At 36.8% G+C, this 27,628-nt stretch overlaps 2 protein-coding genes across 2 annotated transcripts in view; both read right to left on the bottom strand.

The window, feature by feature from the left end:
• Positions 1-280: 280 nt before the first annotated feature.
• On the bottom strand, positions 281-2,398 carry LOC148814237 (uncharacterized). Its single transcript, XM_088906862.1, has 2 exons — positions 2,263-2,398; positions 281-1,566 (listed from the first exon to the last, which is right to left on the bottom strand). The coding sequence occupies exons 1-2, from the start codon at positions 2,396-2,398 to the stop codon at positions 281-283; spliced, it is 1,422 nt and encodes a 473-aa protein (XP_088762988.1).
• Positions 2,399-4,571: 2,173 nt separating this feature from the next.
• The window catches only part of LOC148814236 (uncharacterized), a 98,274-nt gene continuing 75,217 nt past the window's right edge, over positions 4,572-27,628 (bottom strand). Inside the window, exons 48-58 of the mRNA XM_088906861.1 lie at positions 26,969-27,146; positions 26,101-26,257; positions 22,561-22,717; positions 22,240-22,335; positions 17,026-17,227; positions 16,282-16,463; positions 15,623-15,762; positions 14,240-14,360; positions 7,892-8,064; positions 7,362-7,438; positions 4,572-5,730 (exon numbers count right to left, since the gene is read on the bottom strand). Coding sequence (XP_088762987.1) covers positions 5,366-5,730; positions 7,362-7,438; positions 7,892-8,064; positions 14,240-14,360; positions 15,623-15,762; positions 16,282-16,463; positions 17,026-17,227; positions 22,240-22,335; positions 22,561-22,717; positions 26,101-26,257; positions 26,969-27,146 — 1,848 coding nt within the window. The 3' untranslated portion in view covers positions 4,572-5,365. The remainder of the gene's footprint in view (positions 5,731-7,361; positions 7,439-7,891; positions 8,065-14,239; positions 14,361-15,622; positions 15,763-16,281; positions 16,464-17,025; positions 17,228-22,239; positions 22,336-22,560; positions 22,718-26,100; positions 26,258-26,968; positions 27,147-27,628) is intronic.

Genomic DNA, 27,628 nt, shown 5'->3' with positions numbered 1-27,628 from the left:
ATAAATGTCTGGTCACAGACTAAAATTTTATCAATTAACCTTTGTAAAGAAAGTTTTTTTTTATAATAATAAAAACTAACTTACTCTTAAATTGTAAAATAAGCAAGTTAAATAACAGAGATAATTTAAAATATCTAACATAAATGTTTGGTCACAGACTAAAATTTTTCAATCACATTTCCTCTGCTTCACAGCCTTCATTTGTATCCCTGGAAAGGCATTCACTCTATCATTCAGGTAGCTGGCACAGCTGGAAAATCCTCATGTGTAATAACCGTTTCTAATAGTTTTTGTCAACTTCCAGGCCACTACTCTTCTTTCCAGACCCGTTCACTGAGCCAAAGCCGGCAGAAGACGGAGGGTCAATGAAGTCATAGCTGTTTACATCCTGCAAGTGTCCCATTTCGACAGCCAGCTCTAAGACTCCAGGGATGGAAAACAGCTTCTCAAGTAGGTCATCAGGGAGGAGGAGCTCTGGATGTTTGGGTTTCTTGCACAAAGGGGGTTCTGAATCGGCTGTCGCACTTGCTTTGCGCTTCTTCTCCAGCTCTTCCTGAATGTGGACGTCAACCTGGGCAAGTGCTTCCTTGATCGTGATGTGCTCAGACTTCCTTTTCAGATGCTTGCGGTCGAGGGCCTGGTTCAACTTTTTCGCATCATCGGTTAAGGCCAGAAGTGTTGCATTCTTCTGGGGAGCTGGAAACCCCTCACCACCGCCGGCCTCCTCCCTCCTCTTCTCCGCGGACATTAAAGACTTGATGTCTTGAGCCTCGCTCTGCAGAGGAGCTCCGGATTTTGAGCTTTTCACTTGCTCCTTGCTCTCATTCCTCACAGAAGGGATGACAGGGGAATGAAAACTGGCCACTTCAGGCATAATTCCATTGGATGGAATGGGCTCGGTCAAGCCTTTTCCAACACTCGTAGTGGAACCTTCTGTAAGTTTAACGAAAGGAACGTGTGATTGTTGTGGGTTTGACGAGAGGCTGTGATCTTTCAAGCCTTTGTTAATTTTTTCTATAGGAGCACCCTGACCTTCTCCTCCCTCCTTCAGAATGACTTTAGGTTTCTTCGCTGGCAGATTCTCACCTAACAGAGGCTGTGCCTTCTGCTTGATATGTGGTGTAGACAGAGCCGACGCTGGTAGATTTACTGTTCCCACATATGTTAAAGTGATAGGCTCCTGCAGAGTGTTTGCCGAGGACTGATATGCTATATTCCTCCCATAGATGTCATGGAGTATTTGTTGGTTTCCTGGAATTTTGTTTGCTCTTGGGTAACTGCTGGGTAGGCCATGTTGGTGATGATTGGGAAAAGAGAGGATGGGTGCTGGAGCTTGTTGCACAGTGTTAGCCTGGTAATAAACAGTTGGCTGTGCATAATGCTGAGGTAGCTGGCATACTGACATTGGTTTGTAGGGCCAGGCATTTGTTTGTTGGGCAGCTGGTTGCTGTGCGAAATACATCCATGGTTGAGTACCATAGTAGCCATAGTAATAGCCATTGGCATTAATGCCAGGCTGATTTACAGGCATATTCAGGACCTGTCCATAAGGGTCACATTGTAGACCTGTAAACATAAAACCACAATAAACAAAAAGCACAAACCTTTATAAATTTAAATTATCTAACAAGCATATAAACACATGAATAGTACAACATATACTGTATCTTACAATGTACAGTATTGGCCCTATTTGCTATAAAGAGATTTTCAAAAGCTTACAAAACAGAAACATCGTTGTACAACATTTAATAATGAATGTTTTATTAAGCTTGTAAATTTGGAGCCATTAGTCTAAACAACAGAGCTAATGAATAATTGGTGTAACTTACACTTGCTTTATGACATCATTTCATTCTATATGCATCACGGCAAAGATGCAGAAGTAGCAATTTTTGAATTTACTGTTGCCATGGAGATGAAAATTTGATCAAATACAAATAATAAAAAACAATTAAAATTATATGGCTTTTTTCCATTTTATTAAAAAATAAATCATTATAAGTTTTAGCTCTTGTAATAAGTTGTAATACACAAAAATACAAAATAAAATAGATATCTAAAGGTCCTTGTCTATTGTATTTTTCGCAGTTCACCATAACATCTCTAGTAATTTCATTATTTTACTTTTTATGTAGTTATTTTCATATGTAAATATCATCATAGAATGACAATACATTACTGCTGAAATGATCATTACTGTAAAAATAACATTTTGAGTAATACAGTACTTAACACTTAAGTACATATGCAAGTTCTTACCCAGTTGGGTGAGACCAGAATTTCCTGAAGGTGCCACGTAGGGCTGAAACTGAAACTGAGTTCCTTGTGTCGTCATAGACACAGGTTGATAAAATCTTTGTGAATGGCTTCTCATTGGGAAGCTCATGGCGCTCATTTAATGGAAGAAAAAAATGAACGTCTTGCCTTGAGCTGAAAAACACAAGAACTGACCCTTGCTGAAGTTATCATTAGAATTTATGGACCAAATGTTTGATGTAAACATTCCAAGCTTGTTGCTAGAATGTATTATGATGTCATCATTTACATCAAATTAATATTTGATGCCTTCTGTTATAGATATTTATAGTGTTCATATATTTTATTAACTTTGGTAATATATGCAAATTTATGTCTACACTTTTAATGGCAAAACAAATTTCACTATTTAAATGGTTATCTACTGTCATTTTTTAATGCTAGTCAAAGACCCAACTATCCACACACAGCATACTGTATTTGTACTGCTTTTAATTTATTATGTGTATTATTTATTTTAGTAAATGTTAGATGCCATGGCCACCATCATAAAAAACCTTAATTACAACATAAAAATAAGACTGTTGGAGTTAACACTGTATTGTGTATCCTAAATTGTTTTCTGATGCTATTTGAATGGTGATGTTTCCTCTAACTGAGCTGCTGCTGGAAGAAAATTCCTCAATATGTCAAGATCATATTAGTTCCGGCTGATCTACAGTAGGTAGATCCAAAAGCACCAAGCTGCCTTTAACCAAAATAGGGTACTGAAATGTAATTTGAAGACAAAAACTACCAAGAGATTTGTTCTTGAATAACTTGACTTTTGAGAAATAAAAGTTCACAAAGCAATTTTTCCACACATAAATCAATAGGTTTACATTTCTTGTCTTTTAAAATATATGCACACAAGAAAATCTGCCGTGCAACAGTTAACTGAGCTTAACATAATTTATGTAATGGTTTACAACCACAGTGGATATCTCTGATCCCCTGAGAATGCTGCAAAAGCAGAAAGGAATTTCAAGTTTATATCACAGGTCTTCTTCTCCAGTGTCTCTCATTAAGAGCTGCATTGCAACTGTGACCCCACTGAGCTTATGTTAGTGCTACATTAATTACGTTGCACTCAATTATCTATACCAGGATTGAGCTCAGCACGGGAATGCTCTTCAAAAAGCATAACTCTGTGCAAACAGAATTACCTCCAGCAGTTGGAGAAAAATAAAGCCAGGATTATTCAAAACTTCAGCCCAACCCCCAATTACATACTGCAAACCCAATTCCTGATGGCAGGATTCTGTCAAACAAAAGGTCATTAATTGCTTTGTAGGTTTAGAATATTCATAATGGGTGAGTCACAGTTTTGATTTAAAGCTGGGCACAAGCAGAATAGTCAAAAATATTATGCTTGGAAAACCAAATCACCTTAAGTAAACACAAATCATGTTATCTGTATGGTTTATAGTCATCCATCCATTACATATTTCATACGACTTAAGAAACATGTAAAAAATAAATTACAAAAGTACGCAGATGTTTTGTAGAGTTCTTGTTTTTGTCATTTGTTTACATTTCTTTCAACTTGCTTCCATAAGCTGAAGTATTCCGTTTGACTTTTCACAGTAGCAATCATTTTTCGCTTTGCATGTCCTTCAAGCTGCTAAGCCTGCATTTCAATTTGTCCTAATTCAGAATTTAATTGTGCTGGGCTACCAGCTAATTAAATGTTCAGAGAAGTGATAAATTAGTTGGGTCGATCATAACAACTTGAGTAATTAGTCAGATGTGCTTAATCCAGGTCTTACACCCAGTGCATATAAATTTAACAGCAACAGGAGGAGTTCATTAAATCCTCACTCAGTCCTACCGTCAGACTTCAGACACACTTCCAAAATTCCTGGTAAGAATAGATCCATCATCTCCCACTTTTTCATAAAACAATTCTGTCTAGGATCTCTAAGCTGAGAGATATTAACTTTACATTCTTTGTGAGAATAAAAATAACAGGCATTTTGGTAACCAAATTCAAATATCACATGCAAAAGCAGTTCTCATTATACCCTTTCTAAGAGCTCCACAACAGGGCTTTATGTATTGTATGTGAGATGTCATTGTGAAAAAATTGTATTATCAATAGTACTGGCTGCAGGATTCTCCCCTTATTATTAGTAAGCAATGCAATTGCTTTTGCAGAGAATATATTGGCTACCATCAACCCCATCTTCACCACATAAGGAATTTGGTGTAGTACATAACATTATTAGAAGAAATGATGCAAACAAAACATTTTTAGGTGCACAAACTCATTTGAAGTCCAAAGCTTATATTTATTAACATATTCCAGGGGAAAAAAACAAACATTATTCTAATAACAGGCAATTCTACTGTTTCTTAAACAGGTTCAAGCCATATAGGCGAAGCATTATCTTCTGTTAAATGTACCTTATGTTAAAGGGTAAACAGCAAAAATATTGTACAGCCACAAATATTTATTTGACTAGAATTGTCAATTTGCTCCAAGAATGTTTTATTAGAACATAACTCAAGTTAGTGCCGTTACTTTACAGAGAGTGGTCATATATCTTTATATCAGCTTCAGCCTGCATCAGCGAGTGAGTATAATGATGACGGGTGGCATGAATCTTTTGTAGTCTGATGAAATAATGGCCTTTTGCCACCTTCTGTCACTAACTCAAATCTGACTAAATTTTAACAGCATTCTTTTACAGAAAGACAGGCATAAAAAAATCCGTACAAAAACGGTTGATGCAGGGACATAACTTAATAAATTTATGTAAGGATCCTGTACAGTAAATCATCCACAGGACTTATTTAAAGAGTAACAGGTAGGCTTTGGATTTAGTTGAAGGAATACAGAAAAAACAAACAATTTTGGACAAAAAAAATTAGAAACCAATACAGCTGTTGAGTCAGGCTCACGGTATCTGCATTGTTTTTCCATCATATTAAAATAAGGCTCAGTAGACGGCATTTTCTTCCACATGACTGTTTACAATTCTCCACTGTTACTCACCCCACACAGGATGTACTCTGTTTTGAGAGCACCATCCATCTCCTGGGTCATCTCTTCATCGGTGTGCTCCTAACAGCCTGAATCTAAATGCAAATTTGGTTCCTTAGCTGTTAGGGAGTCCTCGTCAGTTGCTGAATTTCCATCAGGTAACTGCCTTGATGAAGCCTTCACATCAACAGGCTCAACTCCTTTCGGGGTTGACGGTGCTTGTCCATTTTCTTCGCACGGTGACTTATGACCAAAGCTCTCTGCTTCCACCCTGGACGTCTCGTCTGGACTTTCTTTACCTGTCCCATCCAAGAATGTCTTTGGGTCAGCTGAAGAATGCTGCGTGTAGTTTTCTGATGTTTTTGGTTTATGAGAAGCCAACTCTTCAGAAACATATTCTTCAAAGGTTTCTAAGTGTTCTTCTAGTGACCGTGAATGGATACCACCTATGCAGCAAATTCATCATATATTAAAAGGCAAGTTGTTGTAATTTACATGTCAGCTACAAAACATACAATATGTGCATTTTCTCAATGCTTGCTGTCTAGACATTGTGCAACAAATGAAAGACTGAATTCACAAACAGTCCTATTCTTCACCTAATAACTGCTTAACCAGTCCTTTTGCCTTGTACAGCTCGAACCAAACAATCACTGGGAATTAGTATGCACGAGCTACAGTATAGCCTTTTTGTGGTAGGTATTATAATTTAGCTCAACAAAGGCTCTTCATCCACAGAGAAAAGCTTGCTGAGTTTTAATTGAGTTAATCACTTTATTAATGTTCAGAGACAAAAGAAGAATAAGCTCTTATCTGTTAACAGCAAAATAATATATGCTCTGCCAAACACATAATAACTGGTTTTTGTTCAAAGAAAAAAAAAATGTTAAGATAGAGGTCTGTAGGGGAATCTGTTCTTCAAATACAATCAGTATCAAAGTTGATCTAACACAAAAAAAATGTTCCTTAATGACTGCTAAATCTTTCATTTAATGTGACACTTCAGATTTTGAGAGATACACAATTCAGGGCAACAAAAAATGTCCCCAGATACATAAACCATTGTTTTTTCATCAAGACAAAGACACACTTTGCAAAAAGTAATTTAGGAAATCATTAAAAGTTCATTAAAGATGGACTCTTGCTTTTAACCTAAACATAACTTACAGTATATTCCAACTTTCTTTTATAAGCCTCCATTCTCTTTCTATCAGCTGTAAGATTTAAGAATCATTTAGTATCCTTACCATTACCATAAACAATTTTAATTATGGGCTTTCATAGACTTGATCAAACTTATAGAGTCATTGTCTATAGACTCAAACCTAGATATTACTTTTTTTCTGTTTTGCAAATGTTTATGTGCTGGTATGTTTTTCAAGAGTTTATATCCCTCCACAAATGTTGTCAAAACGTCACTACTATGAGTTAAAAATCATCATAAAGAATGAGTTACAGTAGGTTGTTTTCTTATTTTTAAGGTCGTGGTTTGTATTGGTATATGGATCTATGGGGATACTAGATCATATTCAATAAAAATTCTGTTCAGGATGAAGCACTTCCTTTTTACTTCAGTCTTTCTGTTCATTAGTCTGCAGACTAATGTTTGTGCTGCTGCAGTCCCTCATGGTTATCAAATTATCCTGTGTTCTCAGATTTAAAAAAAGTAATTTATAAATGAGAAGTGTTTTGGGTGGAACTGTGTACAATAGGAGGTGACTTAAGTGACGTTTTGATGGATAGCCTGTCCTTGTTATAAAAAATGATTACAGGGAAAAAAACAACCCTTTCTTCAGAATGCCACTACTTATTGCCTCCTGGCGTATCCTGGAATGGCTGTATGCAGAATACTGATAGATCCTGCGATGACAGGCCAGCTTTGCTCCCAAACTACTAATCCTCAATGCTTCTCATTAAAACAGCAGAAGTGCTAACACACACTTCACAGAACCTGTCACAGTATCAGCAAAGTCACTGTGCACGGCCCTGGTTTTTCTAGGTCTAGGCCTGTTCGTCAAACTACAAACTTTTGTGAGTGGATGTAAATCACCTCTGTTAAAAGTCCCAAGAAACTTACCAATTTCTGCCAGCTGACTGGATATTCTGCTTGGATTTGAAGTTTTATAAATCTGGGCAGGGATGTTCCTCAATGAACTGAAATAAAATTATTTTATAATACAATTATATAAAAGATGTCCGAGTTATACTGTAAATGCACACATACTGTAGGTACTAAAACATGATCTAAAAATAGTTAATTGTTGCATATTGGGGAAAAAAAACACAAGTAAATTCGTATAATTTGTATAGCTAATAGCTAGTTGGATAAACAGAAATAATAAGAAATGTCAAAGTTAAGGAGAGGCAGAGCCATACTTCACTTTACAAAAAGTGTATCTGTAGGCAAGTGTTTCGCATTATTGAACAATGACTGGCTGCACATCAGAGAAAAACAAGACTAAGCATGTACGTGTGTGGACCATAGTTTTATATCATTTTTGTAGTATTCTTGTTTACAAGAATTGGAGTCTATTTTCAAGAAATGAGGAAAGGCCGCCTTTATTATTTTTTCCCGAGACATATTAGACTTGAAGGCAATAGACTTACGGCAGAGGTGAAAGAGATGAAAGCCTTTTCTGGTTTCTTCTGGCAGCCCATTGGAGCCAAGCCAAGGGTGAGACGTATGGGTAAGTCTTACAATCCAGAATGACTGCTGCTTTTTTTAGATGCCAATACTGAGCAGGCTTGGTGCTTCGGAGAGGCAGCTTCAGAAGGCAACTCTGAAAATCAGTCAAAGGGACAACACAGACAATGTTTCAAGGGTATAATCAAATTAGAAATAAAATGCATATCTGATCTCATGATTTCATATGGATATAGTCCTTTAAGTCCTGTGTTCTAAGCATCCCATGCACAGACGCTTGCAGGGCTGAAGGATATATGGAGGATACTACCATTATTTTCTCCGGGAACTCCTCATTGACCTCTTACAAGGAAAAAACTATTTTTTTTGACAAACAAAACAGTGCTTTCATCAGCCTGTTACATGCCTCGTTTCACTGGGGTTAAAAAAAAAAAAGATTTTGTGTTCAGTGGAGCATCAAGACAAAGAAACTGAAAAATGGAGGCTAAATTCTTTGTGGACTTTTATAATCAAGCTTTCAATGTAAAGAAAAATACTTCTTCAGCTTAGACAAGCAAAAAGTCAGTAACATTGCCAAAGCGAGAGAACAATGACAAATTGAAAAAAGGAGTTTGTGTATTTGTAATACAATTCAAAATGCCCTTTAAAATCACTGTTTATTTTTCAGCCATCAGATTTAATAATAAATCTGTTTGGAGGCTTGACCTTTAAAGTGCTCTTTAAATTTGTCTGACTGCCACTGTTTCATACATCTCTCTTGCTACAGTTCCATTCTCTACAATAAATTAAAACACATGGCACTGATTGAAAGAACAACCAGCAAGAAACACTACCGCTCGGAATTGCCCCAGTGGCTATTTATTTACACAAAGCTTATCTCCTCTCCATTAATCCAAAGTGTAAAAAAAAAAAAACACTACTGGGGAGATTTTCATAACGCAGCATTTTTACAAGCAACATAGGAGTCTTCAAACAATGAATATTCACAGGTTGATAACGCTTTGAAAATAAGTTAATGAGGATAAAATGAATGAATAAATACAGTACTTGTATTTTCACAGGTTATTTACCTTTGTCACACACAATACAACAGGAATTAGGTTCTGGGGTACATAATAGGTAAATTCCCCTGATCATGTTGAATAGATTTTTCTCTCTGGCACTCAGCTCAGTTGGATCATTGCAAACAATAAACTCAGCATTACTAGACTGAGTGTTTTCTGTATTAACACTGTATATGCATTCAGGTGAATGATTATACCTACAAATACATGTCAAATCTGCAAACACCTGCAAATACATAATCCATTTTTATTGTTTTCAATAATTTGCTGAACTGATATCTTAACCAGGGTGACATACAATATAGCTTATTTTATATAGCTAAATTTTAATTTAATTGCAAACTACTGGAGATGCTGCAGTGTATGCAATCCACATTTCAGATAACATTGGTATATTAAAATGTATTAGTATTACAACTAAAATAAGGGAAACAAATCTCATTCAAAACAACAATAGAATAAGCAAGTGTTTTCACACTTTCAACTGCATATACAGAATTTTCTCGGCATTACCTCGACACTTATCTGTTAATAAATTAAAGTATTTAGTCACTGAAAATGATTGAACACAGACAAATCTGAGAACCATGGCAGGAGTCAGGGAATAGTTCACATATGTTTTCTTCCAAATGCTATTCAAATACTGTATGAAGCATAGCGTGCCATTTGCACATTTAGAGAGTGGAATCTTTTCCTGTTTATAGACGTACTCGCATGTTCGAGAGGCTTTTTGAGTGCAGTGTGTGTGCAGCCAATGTCTGCAAATCCAGAAACGGCATAAAACTAGCTTCTGATATATTGACGCTACTCCTTATAAGGTCAAAGACTGATAAGGCAGCTAAACCCTTTTTATCAAGGACACCGTAACCTCATGGATGGTGGAATGGGTGGCAGATCTCTGCCATCATATCACCTGTGACCCCCTGCACTGACACAGAATCACAAGAAGGTGCAAGACCTGAATATGTTGGGCAACACCATGCCCCCTTTCTGAAGCAGAGCCATGAATTTCCTGCAACTTTGCTCAAGTCAACAGCAGCTTCCTTGCCTGGCTGAAATCAAGATTTCCAGTCATCTGGTAAAGCATGCCCTGTTTTGCACGTCCTCTGGCTGGTCACTCTCACCGTCGTGATGAGTTAAATTATTACAGATGCTATTGTAGAAAGGCTGTTATTTTATACACCAAAATTATTACTGCTAGAAAATCTCCCTCTATACTCTTCATTTGTTAATTAGATAACTTTACAGTACTGACCAAGGTCCTATTAAAACATAAGTGCACATCTGAGAGGAGCAATAAAAAAATCCAAACAAGCCCACTCTGATAAAATCATTTCCACACAGGTTAAATACGGAGTAGCTTTGGGCAGATACGCCGGCTGCCTACAGGCTGTTGTCAACTTCCTAAGCTCCATCCCTTCAGAGCAGGGTATAATGTTCCCCGGGGGCTTAAAAGTAACTTTCAAATCAGAGAGACAGTAAAGTCTGTCTAGGCAAAGCCTTAGATCTCCTCCCCGAGAGCCTTACATTGCCCTGGTGTTTGAAGTCTCATTCATTTCCTCAGGCATCATTCTCACCATCACCAAAAACACACAGGTAGTGCACACAAAGCACAAAGCATTGCCTCTGGCTGACATTCTGAATTAGGTGCGAGATAAGCGATATTGACATACCGTAGTTAAAATTACGTGAATACAATTATTTTAATTTTATGTGCCCAAAGGTTACTATAATTAATTCTGTTCACCCTACCTGTGAAATATGTTAAGACACACTGCTGAGTCTGTTGAATTGCTTTTATGTTTCAGTTTACCCTGTACACAGTGCATTACTTATCCATAATCATGATATTACAAGGTTCAGCTTTAGTAAAATACAGCTTAATTCTTTTTCTTAATAAAATGTCTTCGTGAAAAAAATATCCTGTGAGTTCTCAGCTTGTGTGTGCCTTACATTTTTCCTCAAAGACTGCATTTGCTGTTTTAAATTTCTTTAGAAAAACAGTTCTATCTAATTGTTATTTGATTAATTCTGGGATATTTTCCCCAGAACCTTTCTACACAGTGGTCTCACTAAAATTCCGTCCAGCTGTAGATCTTGTTAATGGTTTCTGTAGAAGAACTCCAGGGATTCAAAAATCCAAATCCCATGAACAATAATGAAATGTAGGAAGGATGTAACATCACTTGTGACAACTCCAGAGTCTATCACTGTTCTAGGTATTAAAGTTAAATCAATTTAACCTGGACAAAAGCCAGTAGCTGTGGCATTCACTATGGGCTAATCCACCTTTCATTATTCAGTGTCACTCTGCTACAAGGAATAAAAGAGTTCGCAATCAGATTATACCTGGTACAGGTTCCAGATAACAGCATTATTTGGGTAGGGGATTCTATTTCACAAACCTTTTTTTTTCTGGGATACATGACACCATACAACAAGGTTTTTATTTAAAGAGAGCATGCACAGAGGTAAATTGTGACCGATATCTACAATATAATCATAGAATCTTGACTCTCCTCTTCATGTGACATAAGTTAAGAGGGAAAGTTAATGGTAATTCTTGTCATACCATTTCTAATGCCCATGCATCGGACACAGAGCTTTTGTCATGCTACTACAGTTTGGCAAAATTAAAGATTTCCTCAGAAGTTTTGTTCTATTAAATTAAGCAGAACACAAAATTATTTTTTAACAATAGCAGTTGGGGTTCCTAGCCAGAAATTCACTACTGCTGATCCATTTCACTTCACCATAAAGGAGGATAACCCTTTAATAAAGGAGATAAAGTTGAAATAAATGCTGCTATAACAGATTATAAATTTGCAAAATGCCTGAAAGGATCATTTGTATAACAACTTTAAAATGTTTTAATGAAGAATGGCAAGTTAATTATGGCAAAAGCATCCAAAAGAATGAATAGGTCAAGATCTTGTTTAAACCTTAAGAAACAAAATAACATTTGGAATCCTTTTTCACCTCAGAGAAGATGCTTCCCACAAGTTAGATGTGTGGCTTCCAGTCATATACTGTAGATCAAACAACAGTTATTCTAGTGGACAAGAAACTATGGCTACAGATAAGTCTGTAGACGTGTTTAAAACTCCAGCATTATCTGGAGGGACAAGATGCAATTGAATCTGATCATTTCTGGCATTTCTGGCAAAAAAAAAGCTCTTAAGGCAGCTACAGCAGCAAGTAACTGAAAACTTAAGCTGCTAAATAAAAGCAAAATTGTAACCTTTTTTACTGCTGATCCATTCAAGTATAAAGAGAATCCATTCAGTTTGTACGTGTAGCAGTGTTTATTTTTCATGTTATTTTTATGTATGTGCATACAGTGTAAAACAGGTGGACTTTAACTCTTATTACAGTTGTAGATCAGGAAGCTAATTAGTATTTGTAATTCCAATAGACCTGAATGGCATCTTGATGTTCTCACATGTTTATCTATCTTGTACTAATACTCTATACTATTGTGTGGTACACTTGTCCTTGATAACACCAATTTGGCACAGTTAATCATTTTAACTGTACCCAATACTGCGGTGTGCTTCAACACCTACTGTAACACAGACTCCAATGAAAGCAACATGTTTAATGGAGATTACCAATAAATTAACAGGACAACAATTTGATTAGATTTAGACCAGTCATTTTGCAAGAATGTGATACTTGTTATGGGGTTAGGAAGCCTGTGGAAAACAAAAAGCCACTATCAAGCCCCAGGTGTAAAATACAGTATGTGGGCCAATATACTGATTTTTTTACCAAGGTTTAGATTGACCAGGCTTGTACAGTATATATGTATTTATCAGTCCATCATTGCTGTTTCCAAGAGCCCAGGGTGCAGAATTATTATTTTTTTGCCTTTATTTTTCATAATAGGTGCTAGTGTTGGTTTTGATTGTGTGGACTGTGTTTTTTATTTGTTAGTAATGATCTAATTACTTTGCATGTTTTCATATTAATGCTTAAGTAGTGCCACAATAACATACCACTACAGAATGGAAAGAATTTCTGGCACAATTCAGCTCTGCTGTGGTTCTAAATTGTTGATATTCATTTTCTATATACTGTATACTATATACTATATAGAGTAAATGTAGTCAGAGAACTAGATGTAGTGTAAAGTTTTGTAAAAAAACGGATAACATCATTAGTGCCTATACTGTAGGACATCAGACTAAGCATGGGGCACCCCCTAATTTTAATTGCTTCTAAATTGCCCTCAATGAAATGTAACACTGTTATTTGATGATGATGATGCAATGGTTTACAGGAACTATTACAGCATTTACCCGTACATTTAAAAGGTGATCATACAGTGAGATTTAACACTTGCAGCACCACTGTTTTGTGTGTTGTTAGCACTGAAAAAACATCTCATTCCATTAAAAATAAAAATATTTTTTTCAGTCATGGAAATACCACTTCTTTTTCTTCTTAACATAGGCAAAGAATGTGCCAAAATTATGAGTTGAAGCTATTATTTGGAAGGTTAAAAAAAACCCTGTCAAAGTAATTCATCCTCATTCAACAAATACATTATTCTTATAATTAAAGACCATTTTTTAGCTCTCTTTGTATAAGGCATGTCGTACAATCTGAAACTTAATTAATTTAATTGTATTCTCAGGTTCTGAGGCAACAATTCATAGAGATGCTTGCACAAATAATTCTGACTGTGCTGCCACTGAACACTGATTAAAAAAAAACTTGATGGGGCAAAGAACAGAACTATTGGTGAAAATACTGCTGGCAATGCTGTCTTGTACAAAGAAGACAACAGTTGCACTGTTTTTGTGCATTGTGTAATTTCAATATACAGTAGTTCTGAAATTTGATTTAGTTGTACAGTGCAGTAGTCGTACAACTACTCCATAGCTCCATAGTAAGGAATAAGTAAATGGTTAAATCTGGTCCTGAATTTGTCCTTCAGCCACTCAGAACCTGACTGCAGACACCCTGCCCAGTGTACTAAACAGGGTGGTTAGATTAGGGCTGACATAAGGATGTTGGATAGGTCTTCACAATCTTTGTCCTTGTACGGTGTTTAAGATAAGGAGCACAGCCAGCTATACTGGCCCCAAACATTATTAGCAGTAAACAAATACACATCAGAAGATATTGAATTTTTGCAATTTTAACCCACCACCAGTGTTGATATGACAGCCATATAGTATGACAGGATTTTGGTGTTAAATGATGCAGATCAAAAGCTTTCACACAGAAGGAATCACTAACCTTTCTAGCAGGGGTCATATAAACAGGGCACTCAAAGAGGTCAGCTCTGTCTCCTTCACATACAGCAGCTTTATGCAGGATTGGCCTGACAGTGACGTAGGGAAGGTGTACAAACTCTTCACTGAAAAAATACAAGTCTGGTTATTCATTGGTTATTTGTCTCTGAGTCAGAATGGACACTAATAGGTGCAGGTCACAGCTAAAGGAATTGAAACATTCGACTGAAACAAGGGTACTTTAAATCCTTCAGACTCTTAAATATTATTATAAAGCACTTTTCTAACCATTCTTCCAGTAAGTGCTGCATTAAATTACAAATTTACGATACTTGCAGGCTGTGGGAAGATATCATTCAAGAAAGTATACAAGGTATCAAGCAGTTATTGATTCATGAGACCTACTATATTAGGAGATTATTTTTACAATAAAGTAAATATGTAAAACTAATATCCACATAAAAACAAGACAATGATTTATTTTAAACAGGCAGCTACAGGCTACACATATTGTGCAGAATTCTTTTGCAAAGACAGCAAATAGGATGAAATATGAAATCAGTCTAGAATTCCATTTCATTTCACTCAGGCCCTTAAATTATATGAGATATCTACTTTAGCTAGCTCTTGTGCAGTAAATAGAGCTGAAAGGAAAAAAAATGATGATGCAGTTTCAAGAACCACAAGGATACCCTTGAATATCTACAGTACCATGAGTGGCTTTAAGAAGAAAAATCTACGCGAACAGCACTGTTCACTCCATTTACTGTGAAACAGATTACATAATCAGAAAAAGAACTGTTCAATGTCTTTGGCTCAAAGAATTAAAGGAAGTCTTATATACAGAAGACCTGAATACAGCCAGGCTCTGTCCATGTAAGTTTAGGCTTTATAAAAAAAAATTACACTCAGCAGTATTCTGAACCTTTCGTTAGTGACAAATGTTAAAGATAAAGTAATAAGAAATAGATACATTCTCTCAAAATTAAATTTGTGCAAGGAGATAATGAAAACAGCAGGGGTATGTAGATATAATTATACATTTTTCTAATATTTTATTGTACAATTATATCTTCATCAAAAGATTTTCAACCTATCTGCCTCTAATTGTCCTCTGTGAACTGTATGCTGATATGGATTTTTGAAAGTGCGTGCCTAAAATGATGGAGTAATAGACAAAGAGAAAAAATAACTTAGTATTCCCACTATAATGCATTAGCAAGTTCTAGTGATTAAAAAAGCCTGAAGGAATCTGATGCATGAACCTTGTGACAAGGCAACACCTGTCACTGTCATTCAAAGCTGCAGGTGAGTGTAAATAATAAGAAACACGTCACAACACACATATCAGGAACTGAATACGCTGGAATATATTAAGGAGATGTACCTTGACTCTACAAGAACATTGTTACTGAAGTCCCAAGATGCTCCCTGAAGACAAAGTCCCTCCAGAGTCAAACAATGTGGCTGTATGTCATACTGGTCTGACGGTTCTCGGCTTCTGGAGACATGACAGCGAATTGCAGTCTAAAATCAAAAAGACACACTGGTTTTCTTTTGCAAGCACAGACAAACTTGTGCCCTGACTATCCACTTACAAGGTAGGGAATGATACTGTACTGTATATGGGGAGTGCAAAACTATCTAGCTGCACTTAGTTGAGGGAACAATTAATTGCAAAGAAGGCAGATATTATGATTAAATAAAATCCATGTATTTTTTATCCCTTAGTATAGATATTAATAAAATTTATTTTGAGACTTAAAACAATACTGACAGTTTTACATACATTTACAACCACTTTTTATGCACAACACATTTGGGAAGAGTGACTCCTGCACTGCTCAGAGAAGACACATAGACAGACTCCTTCAACATGTGGTGCCATTCACTATTTGACATACTGGAGCTCCGGGAGCCATATGCCTCTTACCAACGTCAACCTAAAGCGATTCGCAGGTGTCTGTTTTCCGAGAAGCTGAGAGAGCCCTAGCCAACTAACTGTTGGCATACCTCGTTACATACTGTATCTTAAAATATACCAACCTCATCAAGTAAACACATGTTGGCTATTGCATATTCATGCCTCAGGGCCAGGATCAGGCCAGCTGGATTGACCAGGCCCCCAAGCCACACTGAGGTGACTTCATTACTAACTGAGCCCTGAGCTTTGGTTCTTCCACTCTCTTCCACCCACTGTTTTAACTGACTGTGTTTCTTCTTTAAATCTGTGTTAGGGAATAAAATCAGACAGACAGCAACTCAGTACAGTTTTAGATTTCAATAGAGTAAGAGACAAAAGGTTAATTAAGTAAAATGCTGCACCTTCTTTGCGCTATGATTTAATCCCATATGATGACCAAGTGTACGAGTTTGATGACTATCATTTAACCCTAGGCTGACATTAAATAAACTGTTAATAAAGACTGCAGACGACACATTGAGATAGCTCAAGTAAGTGTTCTGAAGCCTAATAAACTGCTAAATGGTAACTATTTATCAAACAGTGAAGGCCAGGCACACAACAGCATTCAGAAAATGGTGCAGTGAGAAAAAACCCTTTTTAAGTCTTTTAGTTCTACAGATTCAATTAAATGGAGGAGAGTGAATTCCTCATCTAGATCCCAACCAATTATTACAAAAAACTAGTTAATTGTTTTGATTTTAAAACGTTAACAGCCAATGAAGGAGTCTGTAAGAGGCCTCTGAAATGCTAGACAACTTGTGACTCCATAAAACAGCCATCACAACATTGTTAAACCATAACAGATGTATTCCTGGTTCACTCACCTTCCAGCCACGTCTGAAGAGATGTGACGCTTGGCTGACAGTTAGGAGGGAGCCAGGGGTGTGGTGCTCTCCCCTTCTCCAGTGCTTGTGAAACCTCAGCAAGATGAGGGGGGAAGGCACAGCCCTCTCTCAGCGTGCAGCTGAAGAGCTCAGTGACCTGCTGTCTGATGTGACACAGCAGACGGTTCATCCATAAGCACTCCTGAAACCAGCATCCACAAAGAAGGAGAATAAAGAGTTTCTAAACTGCACATGCCCTCCTTTTAATACTAGGGAACAACCTTTTGCACAGCAGAAACTAGTTGGCATAATAAATATTAAAACATTTTTTTTAGTGGATAAGAAAGGTTCAACAGAATTTACACTCTTCTTTATTCTTTTTTCCAACAAAAATGTTCACTCACAATTCCATTTTATTTCATTTATTTCTAATTGCAGAAAAATACAAAAATACATTAGCATACACCTGTAAACTTGGAGAAGCAATTTGTCAGTCAGTGAACAACTCGCAAAGAGTGAAATGATTTATCTGGGAAGAGAAAATTAAAGCTGCAGAGCAAAATTAGCAATTGTTTTCAAATCACTGGTTCTAAAACTCATTGCAACACTAACCTTCAAATTATTGTTAAAGTTTTTTTTTTCCAGTGTGAAGTACACTGTGCTGATTTTTTATTCAGAAACAACTCCAATGGAACTGTGAATTTACCTTTAAAAAAGTCAACTGCATACAGTACATGTATGTTTCCCAAAGAACACCTCAATATAATTTAAAACTGTAAGTATTGATACACTGGCAGGAAACTATTGAGAATTCAAACACACTGGTGTGGAAGGAACCCAATTTAAATGCCTACTGTATATCTACTTACAAATGGGACAAAGCCCGAACAAATTGAGGAACTCAAGAGCAAGTTTGCACTATTTAGTGTCCAGAGGAATTATGGTATACAGGTTTCTCTGGTGCACAGGCCTACTGATGAAGGCCCCCTAAGACTACCAGGGAAATGTCCAGTTCAGGGGTCAGCCACTTCAGCCCCAGGTTGTCTCATGGGGAAACGGTGACCATTGCTAATTTAGAATGGGCAGCCATTGATTCTCCTCTACCTCCAACCTACATAAAGCTCACTACCACAAGCCCCGTACTGACATTGGATGATTAAGGGTTGTAAATGCTGTCTCCCAGAATGGCCCTTCTGGAGCCATGTACAGTAGCACTGCCACACTGCAGTCTCCACAGGGCAGTGCAGGAAAGTCAGCACCACCTGCTGAAGCAGCATGCATCTCAATGGCAGCACTGTAAGGTCACAGAATTGGTAAGTCCCAGACACGGTTGCACTGCATGTACTATTAAACCAGGGATACCTGACAGACCTGAGCTTCCCCAAACCTGGTGGCACACAGCCAAAGCTCAGCCCAACAACAGGTTAAATAATAAACGACAAACCTCACACTTCACTCTGATCAAGAACTGCATTAGATTTCATTGTACCGTATGCTCAATGCTAAAGGCCAAAAAGTCAGTCCTTAAACAGAGTAGCAGTCACAGAAAATAATGAACTGACCAAAACCACATGTATCCATGTTTCAGCAGACAGGCCAGAAAAAATACAATTATTTTCCTAGGTTATTTCCCTTAATTATGTCAGTCTGCAGGAGCAGCTCAGGAAGAAAAATGTATCGCATCTATGAGACACGATTCTGACATGCTCCGTAACCCACAATAAGCGACAGAGACATGAGCAACTACAGCTGTTTAAATTATACAGTAGGCTGACACAATACAAGAATGTAAAACACACAAAGTACAGTATGTATTGCATAGTAAATGAACAAGAAAGTTCCTTGTACCTGTAGGTTTATGGTTTTATTTGTCATTTAATAAATTGTAGCACCACTTCACAACATCCTTATTTCAGAGGATTTTCTGTCTATCCTTTTTATCCATATGCTAATTAACAGAATTCTGTTCTGTAGTACGGTGATACTGTTATTGTGTTAGCATCATGTTGCTCAATAGTTCATATTTATAAATCTAAACTGCATTGCATATTTGTGTTCTCTAAAAATTATTAAAAACACATCACATTTTTCTAACTTATTCCATTGCAAACTTTTTGTTTGTAATTGTCGTGTGTCATCATACTGCAGCAGAGTAGGTTAAATCTAATTTGTTACTGTCATAATCAGGCTGGAGTATATGATAATATGGTCTTATAGAATTAATATAATATTATACAAATAGCATTAGAAACAGGCTACAGTATTAGATATCTAAAACTAGTAAAAATAGTAAAAGTTACTGCCACAGAATTATTTGAATAGGACTCATCTATATAGTTGTTTCTTACAGGTTGGGTTATTAAACTGTCTGCTTTTAAAACATATACAGGTACAAATCTCTGTAAGGAACCCAGTGTGCATCCACAAACAAACAAGCCCCAACACTTTCAGAGAACCAGTTCTGATTTACATATATTGCTGTGTACAGAGAAAGAAAAAGAGGACACATCGAACACTACACAGTATATTAAAATGCCCAGATTGTGCCTTGCGTTAATGTAAAAAATAGCAAAACTGATTTTCGTAAAGTACAAACCAAGATTTAAAAAATACAGATGAAGTCTGTTGAATGAAAAATGTCCTTGTCAGATGTGGATAAATAAAGGGGTTCCAGTTGGCTGCAAAAGTACTGGAAGCTCATGGTGAATTAATTTAGGGTGGTTGTCACTACTTGTGTACAATGGTTTAGGGATATAACAACATTCCAGGTAAGAAGCTTGAAATGTTGAAGTACAATCTAAATTCTAATGCAAAAACAATTCAAGGGACTAAAAGGCAAATGTTTCCTTTTATAATCATGTATCATTTGCAGGTATAAAGTGAAAAGACCAGACCCAATTAAGTATTGCTTAATATTAACTGAAACTGAAAATCACGGTTAATTGCTATCGAATCATGAAGCATCAAGACTGACAGGATACAGTGTCTCTACAGAGCTGTATTTTGACAACGTACAGCACTTTCTCAGTATACACAAAGAGAACGGCGTGGTACGGTGATAATCTCTCAAAGGGACATACAATGAGTGCAGTGGAAGTCAAGGCTCTGTTAGAATAAAGTGGTTGACAAAGTAGCATCACTGCACTTTGTACGAGCTTATCTAAATAGAGATATACACCAGGCAGTTCTCTTTTTAACCACTGCAATCTACAACTGATACAGTTTCAATTTATGCCATACAAAGAGCCTTGGCCTGTGATGTCCTCTGCTACAGATGATTAATGGTTTGAGTGCCCACAAGGGTCCTCCAAGAAAACTGCCAAGGGAAGCAGATGCAGCCAGTTTTACATTATCCTGACTGCAACAAACTAATTCCGTGGTGTCAGCGCAACCGCGACGCTCCTGATTATGAAATATGATGCGTGTTGAATTTAATGGCTTTCCTCTGCCCTTCGAGCAAGTTCATTGCTTTCCAATGTCGTTGCCTGCTCTTGTCTGAGTGGTAATAAGAGAGAGAATCATATGGTGTTCCATTGAGTGTGGTGGCTCTATAACCACTGTGTGTTTTACAATAAATTGCGTTACAAGTCTTCGCTTCCCCTGAGAGTATTCAGGGGTGCCAGGAGGTAAACTCTTACTTCTATTATCTAAATATAATATCCTTCTGGAAGAAAAATGATGGGGAAATTACGTAAGGTTTTTACCAAACAATTCTTCGTCACGCAAACCAGGCTTCCTTCTGGAAAATGTGAAAGAATCAATTTGTTTTTCCTGTGCATGAAACTACAAACTACTGCTGTTAAGTGTATTTCTTTTTCAAAGTAGTGGTTTAACTTCAACTGCAACTGACAGACGAGGCTGTGATGAAAATTGTCCAGCAGTTAGATGGTCTCTCAATATGAATTTGAATAATTTGATGCTTAATATGAAAGAAAAACAGATATATATCATGGAAAATTGTCAGTGTATATTCAAAATATACAGTTTTTAAAATAAGTCAGTATAAAATTCACAATTTAGAAGTCTGGCCACATGGCCATATGGACCAGGAAGTTGGATCCCCCCCATGATAAATCAAAGTGGTGCTATATTGGTAGTGGCCCTAGGGATGGAGGAAGGGTGTCAGCATGAAATATCAGGAAAAAATAATCCCATATCCCCTATACCATAGGGAATTACAGACTGGTAGGAATTGGGATTTATTCTTCTCCTTAACGTTTTGTTATGTTTTGTAACACAATAGTAAAATGAAATGTGAAATTGCAAATACTATACAGTTAAAAAGCAAAAACACCTTTGCTATTTGAAATAGAATGTGGAACATTTAAAAGAGATGTATAAACTGATAGAAAGACTAATTACAAAACAATTTCTGTGCTGAATTCATCGTAATGTAATAAACTGTCAGTACATAAGTCAGATTGTGATGGCAATTATCTAAGCTAGCAGGATAAAGACAATACTAATAAATACATTCGGATAGAAACTACCAAAGCAATTAGATGAGAATTATACTGTATATAACAGTATATGCGACTACATTTTTTTTGATTACCTTTTCTCATCAAAGGAAACTAAAAAGATGGTTTTTGTCATTAACTAATTAAATAAGGTAATAATGAGCAAAACAAAAGGGACGAATGTATCCAAATACTTTTCAGCAAAAGACCTTCCAACATCTACAGGTTCAAAAGAAGGTATTTTTCTCATGCTGTTATTTGATTTTAGTACTTTATACACGACCTTCTCATATTCTGACCACATGTAAAAACATATTCCCAGCAAAATACAGTGAAGGCTGCCCATTGTTACAGTACTGTTTAAATTAATGATTATTTATTGCAACGTGATAAAAAATCTTCATGGGCTTATTAAGAAACTTGGTTTTGGTTTACAAAGATGAGAGGAGTATGCACTAGTGAGATCCATAACCTTCAATAGCTTAGTGCAAGCAGAAGCCAATACCATTGTATTACATAATTTACCCAGTATTTTCAGTGAAGATCTCTAACAAGTATAAAAACTCCAAATACCAACCCAATAAATTATTCTTGTTGCTCTTTGAGTGTTACCAGATATGCAAGCAGCGTGATTTCAAAGCAATTTCTTGAATAAAATAAATACTTAGGAGTAACAAAAAAAAGGACCTTAACTACATTGGACATCTAAGGAGGACCATGGGATTGTGCAGAATAAAGCAAAGGTATATCTTACCTCCAGCAAAGCATACCCCACTGTTTTCATCACAGCGCTATCTTCAGCCTTGGCCAAACTGGAAACTAAAGGCCAAGGCAATGGGCCATGGTCCACCTTAAATAAAAAAATAACAGAAAAGGAGTTAAGTCCAAATTGTGACTTGCACATCATAGTGTGCCTAAGTTAACTGCTTTCAAGAGGAAAAAAAAAGACCCATTCTTAGATATCATGTTGGTATTATGAAAACGGCTCAGGAATCAAGCAAGTGTGACTTAAAGCATTCGTCTTAGTTTACAACTCAATCCACACTGATTAAAAACCCTCCCTTGCACACATTACCTCCAGGAGGCCAGGGAGTTGTTCCAACACTAGATCCAGAGAAAGGCTTAGTGCTGAGACCCCCAGGGGAGCTATGGAGTCTTCATGGTCCGCTGATGGCAGACCACACTGCAAGACCTCATAAACCTCAGATAAATTGTGCAGCAACCCAGCAACCCTTAGCATGCGGAAGATAAGGAACAAAGTGCATTACTGGTCTCAAGCTACTGAAAACTGCAGCATGGATTACAGTAGGTAGTAGTAATAATAGTTTAATATATGTTTAATAAATAAATACATTCTTATTATTACACTATATTATACACTTATATAGCACTTTTCTGCACACATCACTCAAAGCCTTTTTCAGGTAATGGGGATCCCCTCCACCACCACCAATGTGCAGCCCCCACCTGGATGATACGACGGCAGCCAGAGTGCGCCAGTATGCTGCCTAAAACAGCAGCTCTCAGTGGGGAGGAGAGCAGAGTGATGAAGCCAGTTCAGAGATGGGGATTATTAGGAGGCCATGACTGGTAATGGTTGAGAAACACCCTGGAATTTTTAATGACTACGGAGAGTCAGAATCTCAGCTTTATGTTTCATCCGAAGGACGGCGCCTTTTTTACAGTACAGGTTTTCCATCACTGTACTGGGGCATTAGCACCTAAACAGACCGCAGGGTGAGTGATTTGTAATGTACTGTATATTCAATAGTGTTGATAGTCTCATAAACACAAAACACAATTCCACGATTTTAATGGCAGTAAACACAACAAACTAGAAAATAACATTTAGAAACTTACAAGTGCTGTGAGTCATTTAAGAGGAATTAAGTAAGAAGTAGCGGTGAGGTTTAACGAACCCAATTAATCATCAACCCCTTATTGTAACAGTGGGACTATAAGAAATTATTTCAAACTCTTATGAACTGGGGTTAATTTTTTAATTTAAAAAAGCAGACATTTTATGCTTCATTTAAGTTTTTTAAAGAGTGACATAAAAACCATTCCATTTTAGTCAAATCGGTTTCCTAACCTGTGGTGATTCGCTTCACTAAAGTGTGATTAAAATGAATGCTAATTAACTGTGCTGTATTTATAGAATTAGCAGTGAATTAATCTGACTTAAGTGACAAATTGTAATACATGCTGATGCAATGTAAACAAATGCACCTATCACAAGACTGTAAACATCTTTTATCAACCATTAGACTCTTGCCATTATCAACTCACTCAAGGCTGGCGGCAAGGAGGAGGGGTTACAATCACATTAAGGAGGCAGATTAATACATTGCACCTTCCAGTCCCTCAGGTCAAAAAACACACAAGCATCTAGTTCGCAAGCACAAGTCTACCAGCTTCCAGCACACTGAAAGAATTTACAGGTCGGCTTTACGGTTTAGGCAGCCTGCCAAGAAAGATTCAACACCAATAAAGGCATTCATATTAAGGCACCTCATGTGTAAAATTCATTCAACAGCAACAAAAGCTAAATGAACGATAATTACTTCATGCACAATGTGGTGGCAGTAAAGGAAGTTTGGATCTTATATTTTTAAATGGCAGCAGTATAAACATGCTCATTCTGGCTTGGAATGGGAAAGAGTCGTTTGCACCTGGCCTTCTTTAATAGATATATGATTTTAAAGTAATCCTTACTCGTTTATGAACATCCGTGTGTTTCATTAAAAGAAATACACTTATTACATGAATTGCTCATAGTGGCATTCCTTTAGGAACATGTTCACAGTGAGGGTCACCCACTGAAAGCTAAATAAAATGCAACAAATATTCCACTGGCTACAGTACATCAGGGAATTCTTATGAAAAGCTCCTATTAAGTGTATAAAGAACTGCATGTTTGGTAAAGCACAGAGGAACAATTCTCAAATGCACAATTAAAACCGCAAAACAAGAATATGAAGTACCGATCAAAACCAACTGCTCTAAATAAATGTTTCTTTTGTGTCGCTGCTTGTACAGTATATCTTTTCCTTTCTTTTCTTTAGGCAAATTTCTATGGGCAAATTTGATTCTTTGTTTTGAGGGTAGCCTTAATTTGAAATTAGGACTGTTTTCTCATAACATTAAAATAAAAGATGATAAACATATCACAAAAGGCATCTGTGATCTAGACAGACCTATTACTGTATAGTAGATATAGTAGAAACTAGTACAGTTGAATACCAACCTGCACAAACAAGCAAAGTCCTTATCAGAGCCACAGAGGCACACAGGACCAGTGCTGATCCTGTTTTTTGTCGTGTTCACTGACTAGAGAGCATCTTATTCTCTCCCTGGATAGGATTCTGGCCCATTGCAGGGATTACACCCTGATTTCAGCAAAGTTGGTCCCCACTTATACCTCTGTAGTAAAGCATCTCGCTCAAAGGTACTTCAACAGTAGGGTTCGCAGTGGGAACGTGAACCCACAACCTACTACACTATGTCACCCCCAAATCTGCACAGTGTAATCTTAATTTCACCACCCATGTAATCCACCTCTAAGGGGAATGGTGATGCAAGCCAGCCATTTGGCACCAGTAACCCCACTACACAGATGAGGTAGAAAAATAAATTGCTTCACAAATTCCATCAAGGGTGAACTTTAGGTAGGCCAGATTCAGCATGAAATCTCGGACTATTCTAATTTTCATTGTTCTGACTATTATTATAGTCCATGTATAGGAGCAAAACTAAACCCAGCTTCATACTCAATTCTTACACCAGGAAGAGTCTAGAGTTACTGTCACAAAATGAGTTCCCCGTATAACTGTAATATACAAAATTATCTATTTTCCCATACAGTTAGAATAAACTGGAGTATAAATTAAACACTGGCAATTTGAATCAAATGTTAAAATCCTGCTGCAAGTAGACTTCACTTTACCCTTATCTGTCAATACAGAGTTCACATGACTCTCAGTGAAGGTCACGCGTTTAGGAGGGGATTGCTGGTATGTCAACATAGAACAGTGAAAAAAGGGCAACAGTCTGAGACGTTCCACATCAGATATATTGAATGGATGTTTCTGATAATAATGCATGTTTGATTACTCATCATCTAGAGGAGTGTGTCACCCTCAATCACTACACCAAGTGTATAATTGTAACTGCACAACCTGGGATTAACACCTTCACTGTATTGACAGTTTCATCAATGGAGAAATAATCGAGTCACTTGTACTGTACGTATTATTGGTCTTGTATGCTCAAGGTCATTTAATATCTGAGGACAGCAGTACATGGAGGGATAATGCTTTTATTGGCTTAAGCAAGGTCAGGCTAAAAAAATGCCATTACAGCAGTCTCGCTGGATTTTATTTTGTTCTGAGAAATTCACTGTTCCTACACTAGAGTGCTGCCGATAAAACTGTCAGTTTAAAGAAGAAAGTATTGATTTGGGCAAAAGGTGCAATATCTGTTCTTTACTGTATTATGAAGACTATTTCATTTAGCAGGGAGAAACCTGGTGAAAACTGTCTTAAAACTGGGTAGAGAACCACTTAGACATCACACAGTAAATGACAAAAAAATGAATTTGCTTTCACAAAAATACCTTGATTGATTTTGCAGCTTTTGAGTGCTCTTGTGCAGTGCTAGCCCAGGGCAGGAGTCAAATTCAGACAGATGTCTACACAGCCAGCGGGAGTACTGAACAGGCTCAATGTTTGCTGCTGGAATAGGAACTACAAACTCACCAATTGCTATTTTTCCTAAAAAAAGAAACCGCATAAACAAGGAGATGGTAAATTATTTTTCTGTGGTAGCAAATATAATACACTAAAATATATTTTGGGTAGCAGAAAGATACCTTCACAGTGCATTAGCATGGTCAAATGAGCAATATGCCAATGTTCAGTAGTTACAGGCGAGACAATTATTAATGCTTTATGATGAGGTCGAGTTAGTAAGGATATCTCATGTACAGTATAATAGCACTCAAAATGCAGTTGAGCAAATAATGGATCTAGTCAGAGGATAGTAGATGCTGCAGGGCTACAAGTCAGATGAATTCAGCTTTAAGACGGATTTGAAGAAAACATGACTGGCTAATATGAGCTGCCAGAGAAAAAATACATCTTCAATTAACCTAAAAAATGTACAGGCTTTTTCAGCATTAATATTCTGATAGCAAACATGCCATTATAAAGGAAGGAGTTCTCATTTATATGCTAAAAAAGTCAGTGTTCCCAAAAAGAAAGTGAAATTGAAAAATTAAACAACCAAAAATCTATCTGTAGTTTTGATCCATGTTTTTGTCTGAAAATTATACAGACAAAAGACCAAGAAGAGTTTAGTACAAATGGAAATGACTGGAGTGTGTGTGAGATGTGAGAAGGTCAGGCTGTCCAAGACTCTAAAATGCCCTTCAGGATGTTTAATACTATATAAACTAATGTAGGCTTGCCAGGCTGTGTGCTTACCATGTGGTTGAAGACACTGCAGTAACATTTCCTGAGCTAACGCTTCAATGTACAGGGCATCTTCAGAGACAGTGACTGTGTTCAAATAGATTTCAGTGATCTTCTCAATGAGAACTTGGATGAAAGAGTTGCTGATAACTCCACCTTCTCCATGGCTGGAGATTACTGCATCCATAGCCTAAAAAGGAGAAACAGAATTGTTAATTGCACAAGAAGTTTAACTATCTGGTAGAAATAATATCAGGCATACTTTAGTTTAGGAAGATGATTGGCGATAACAGTCTCTTGACATGTAAGGCTCATATAAACAGTTTTAAAGTTCTAAATATATTCTATAAATTAGGGGTGTAGTTAAGGCTATGATCTGATTAGAGTTTTTTTTTTACTAACAAGCAATTAATGTATAGCAGAGATTGGTTATTATCACATTATGTCAGGCTATTGATACTTTATCAACGTTTAATCTATAAAACCTCTGGAAGAATAGCCCATTTTAAAGAATAAAGCAATTCATACAATTTCAAGTCTTTAACTGTGTATATTACAAGTTCACAATCATAAAAAATGTTTAGTAACTATAGTCATCTATAGAAAAAGATCTACAAATCATTTATCCTTAAGGAGAGAAAAACTTACAAAGGAGAATGGTGACATTTTTAT

Source organism: Atractosteus spatula, chromosome 27 (genome assembly GCF_055471065.1).
Source record: "Atractosteus spatula isolate fAtrSpa1 chromosome 27, fAtrSpa1.hap1, whole genome shotgun sequence".
Classification (NCBI taxonomy): Eukaryota; Metazoa; Chordata; class Actinopteri; order Semionotiformes; family Lepisosteidae; genus Atractosteus; species Atractosteus spatula.
This window is presented reverse-complemented; position numbering and strand designations above follow the sequence as displayed.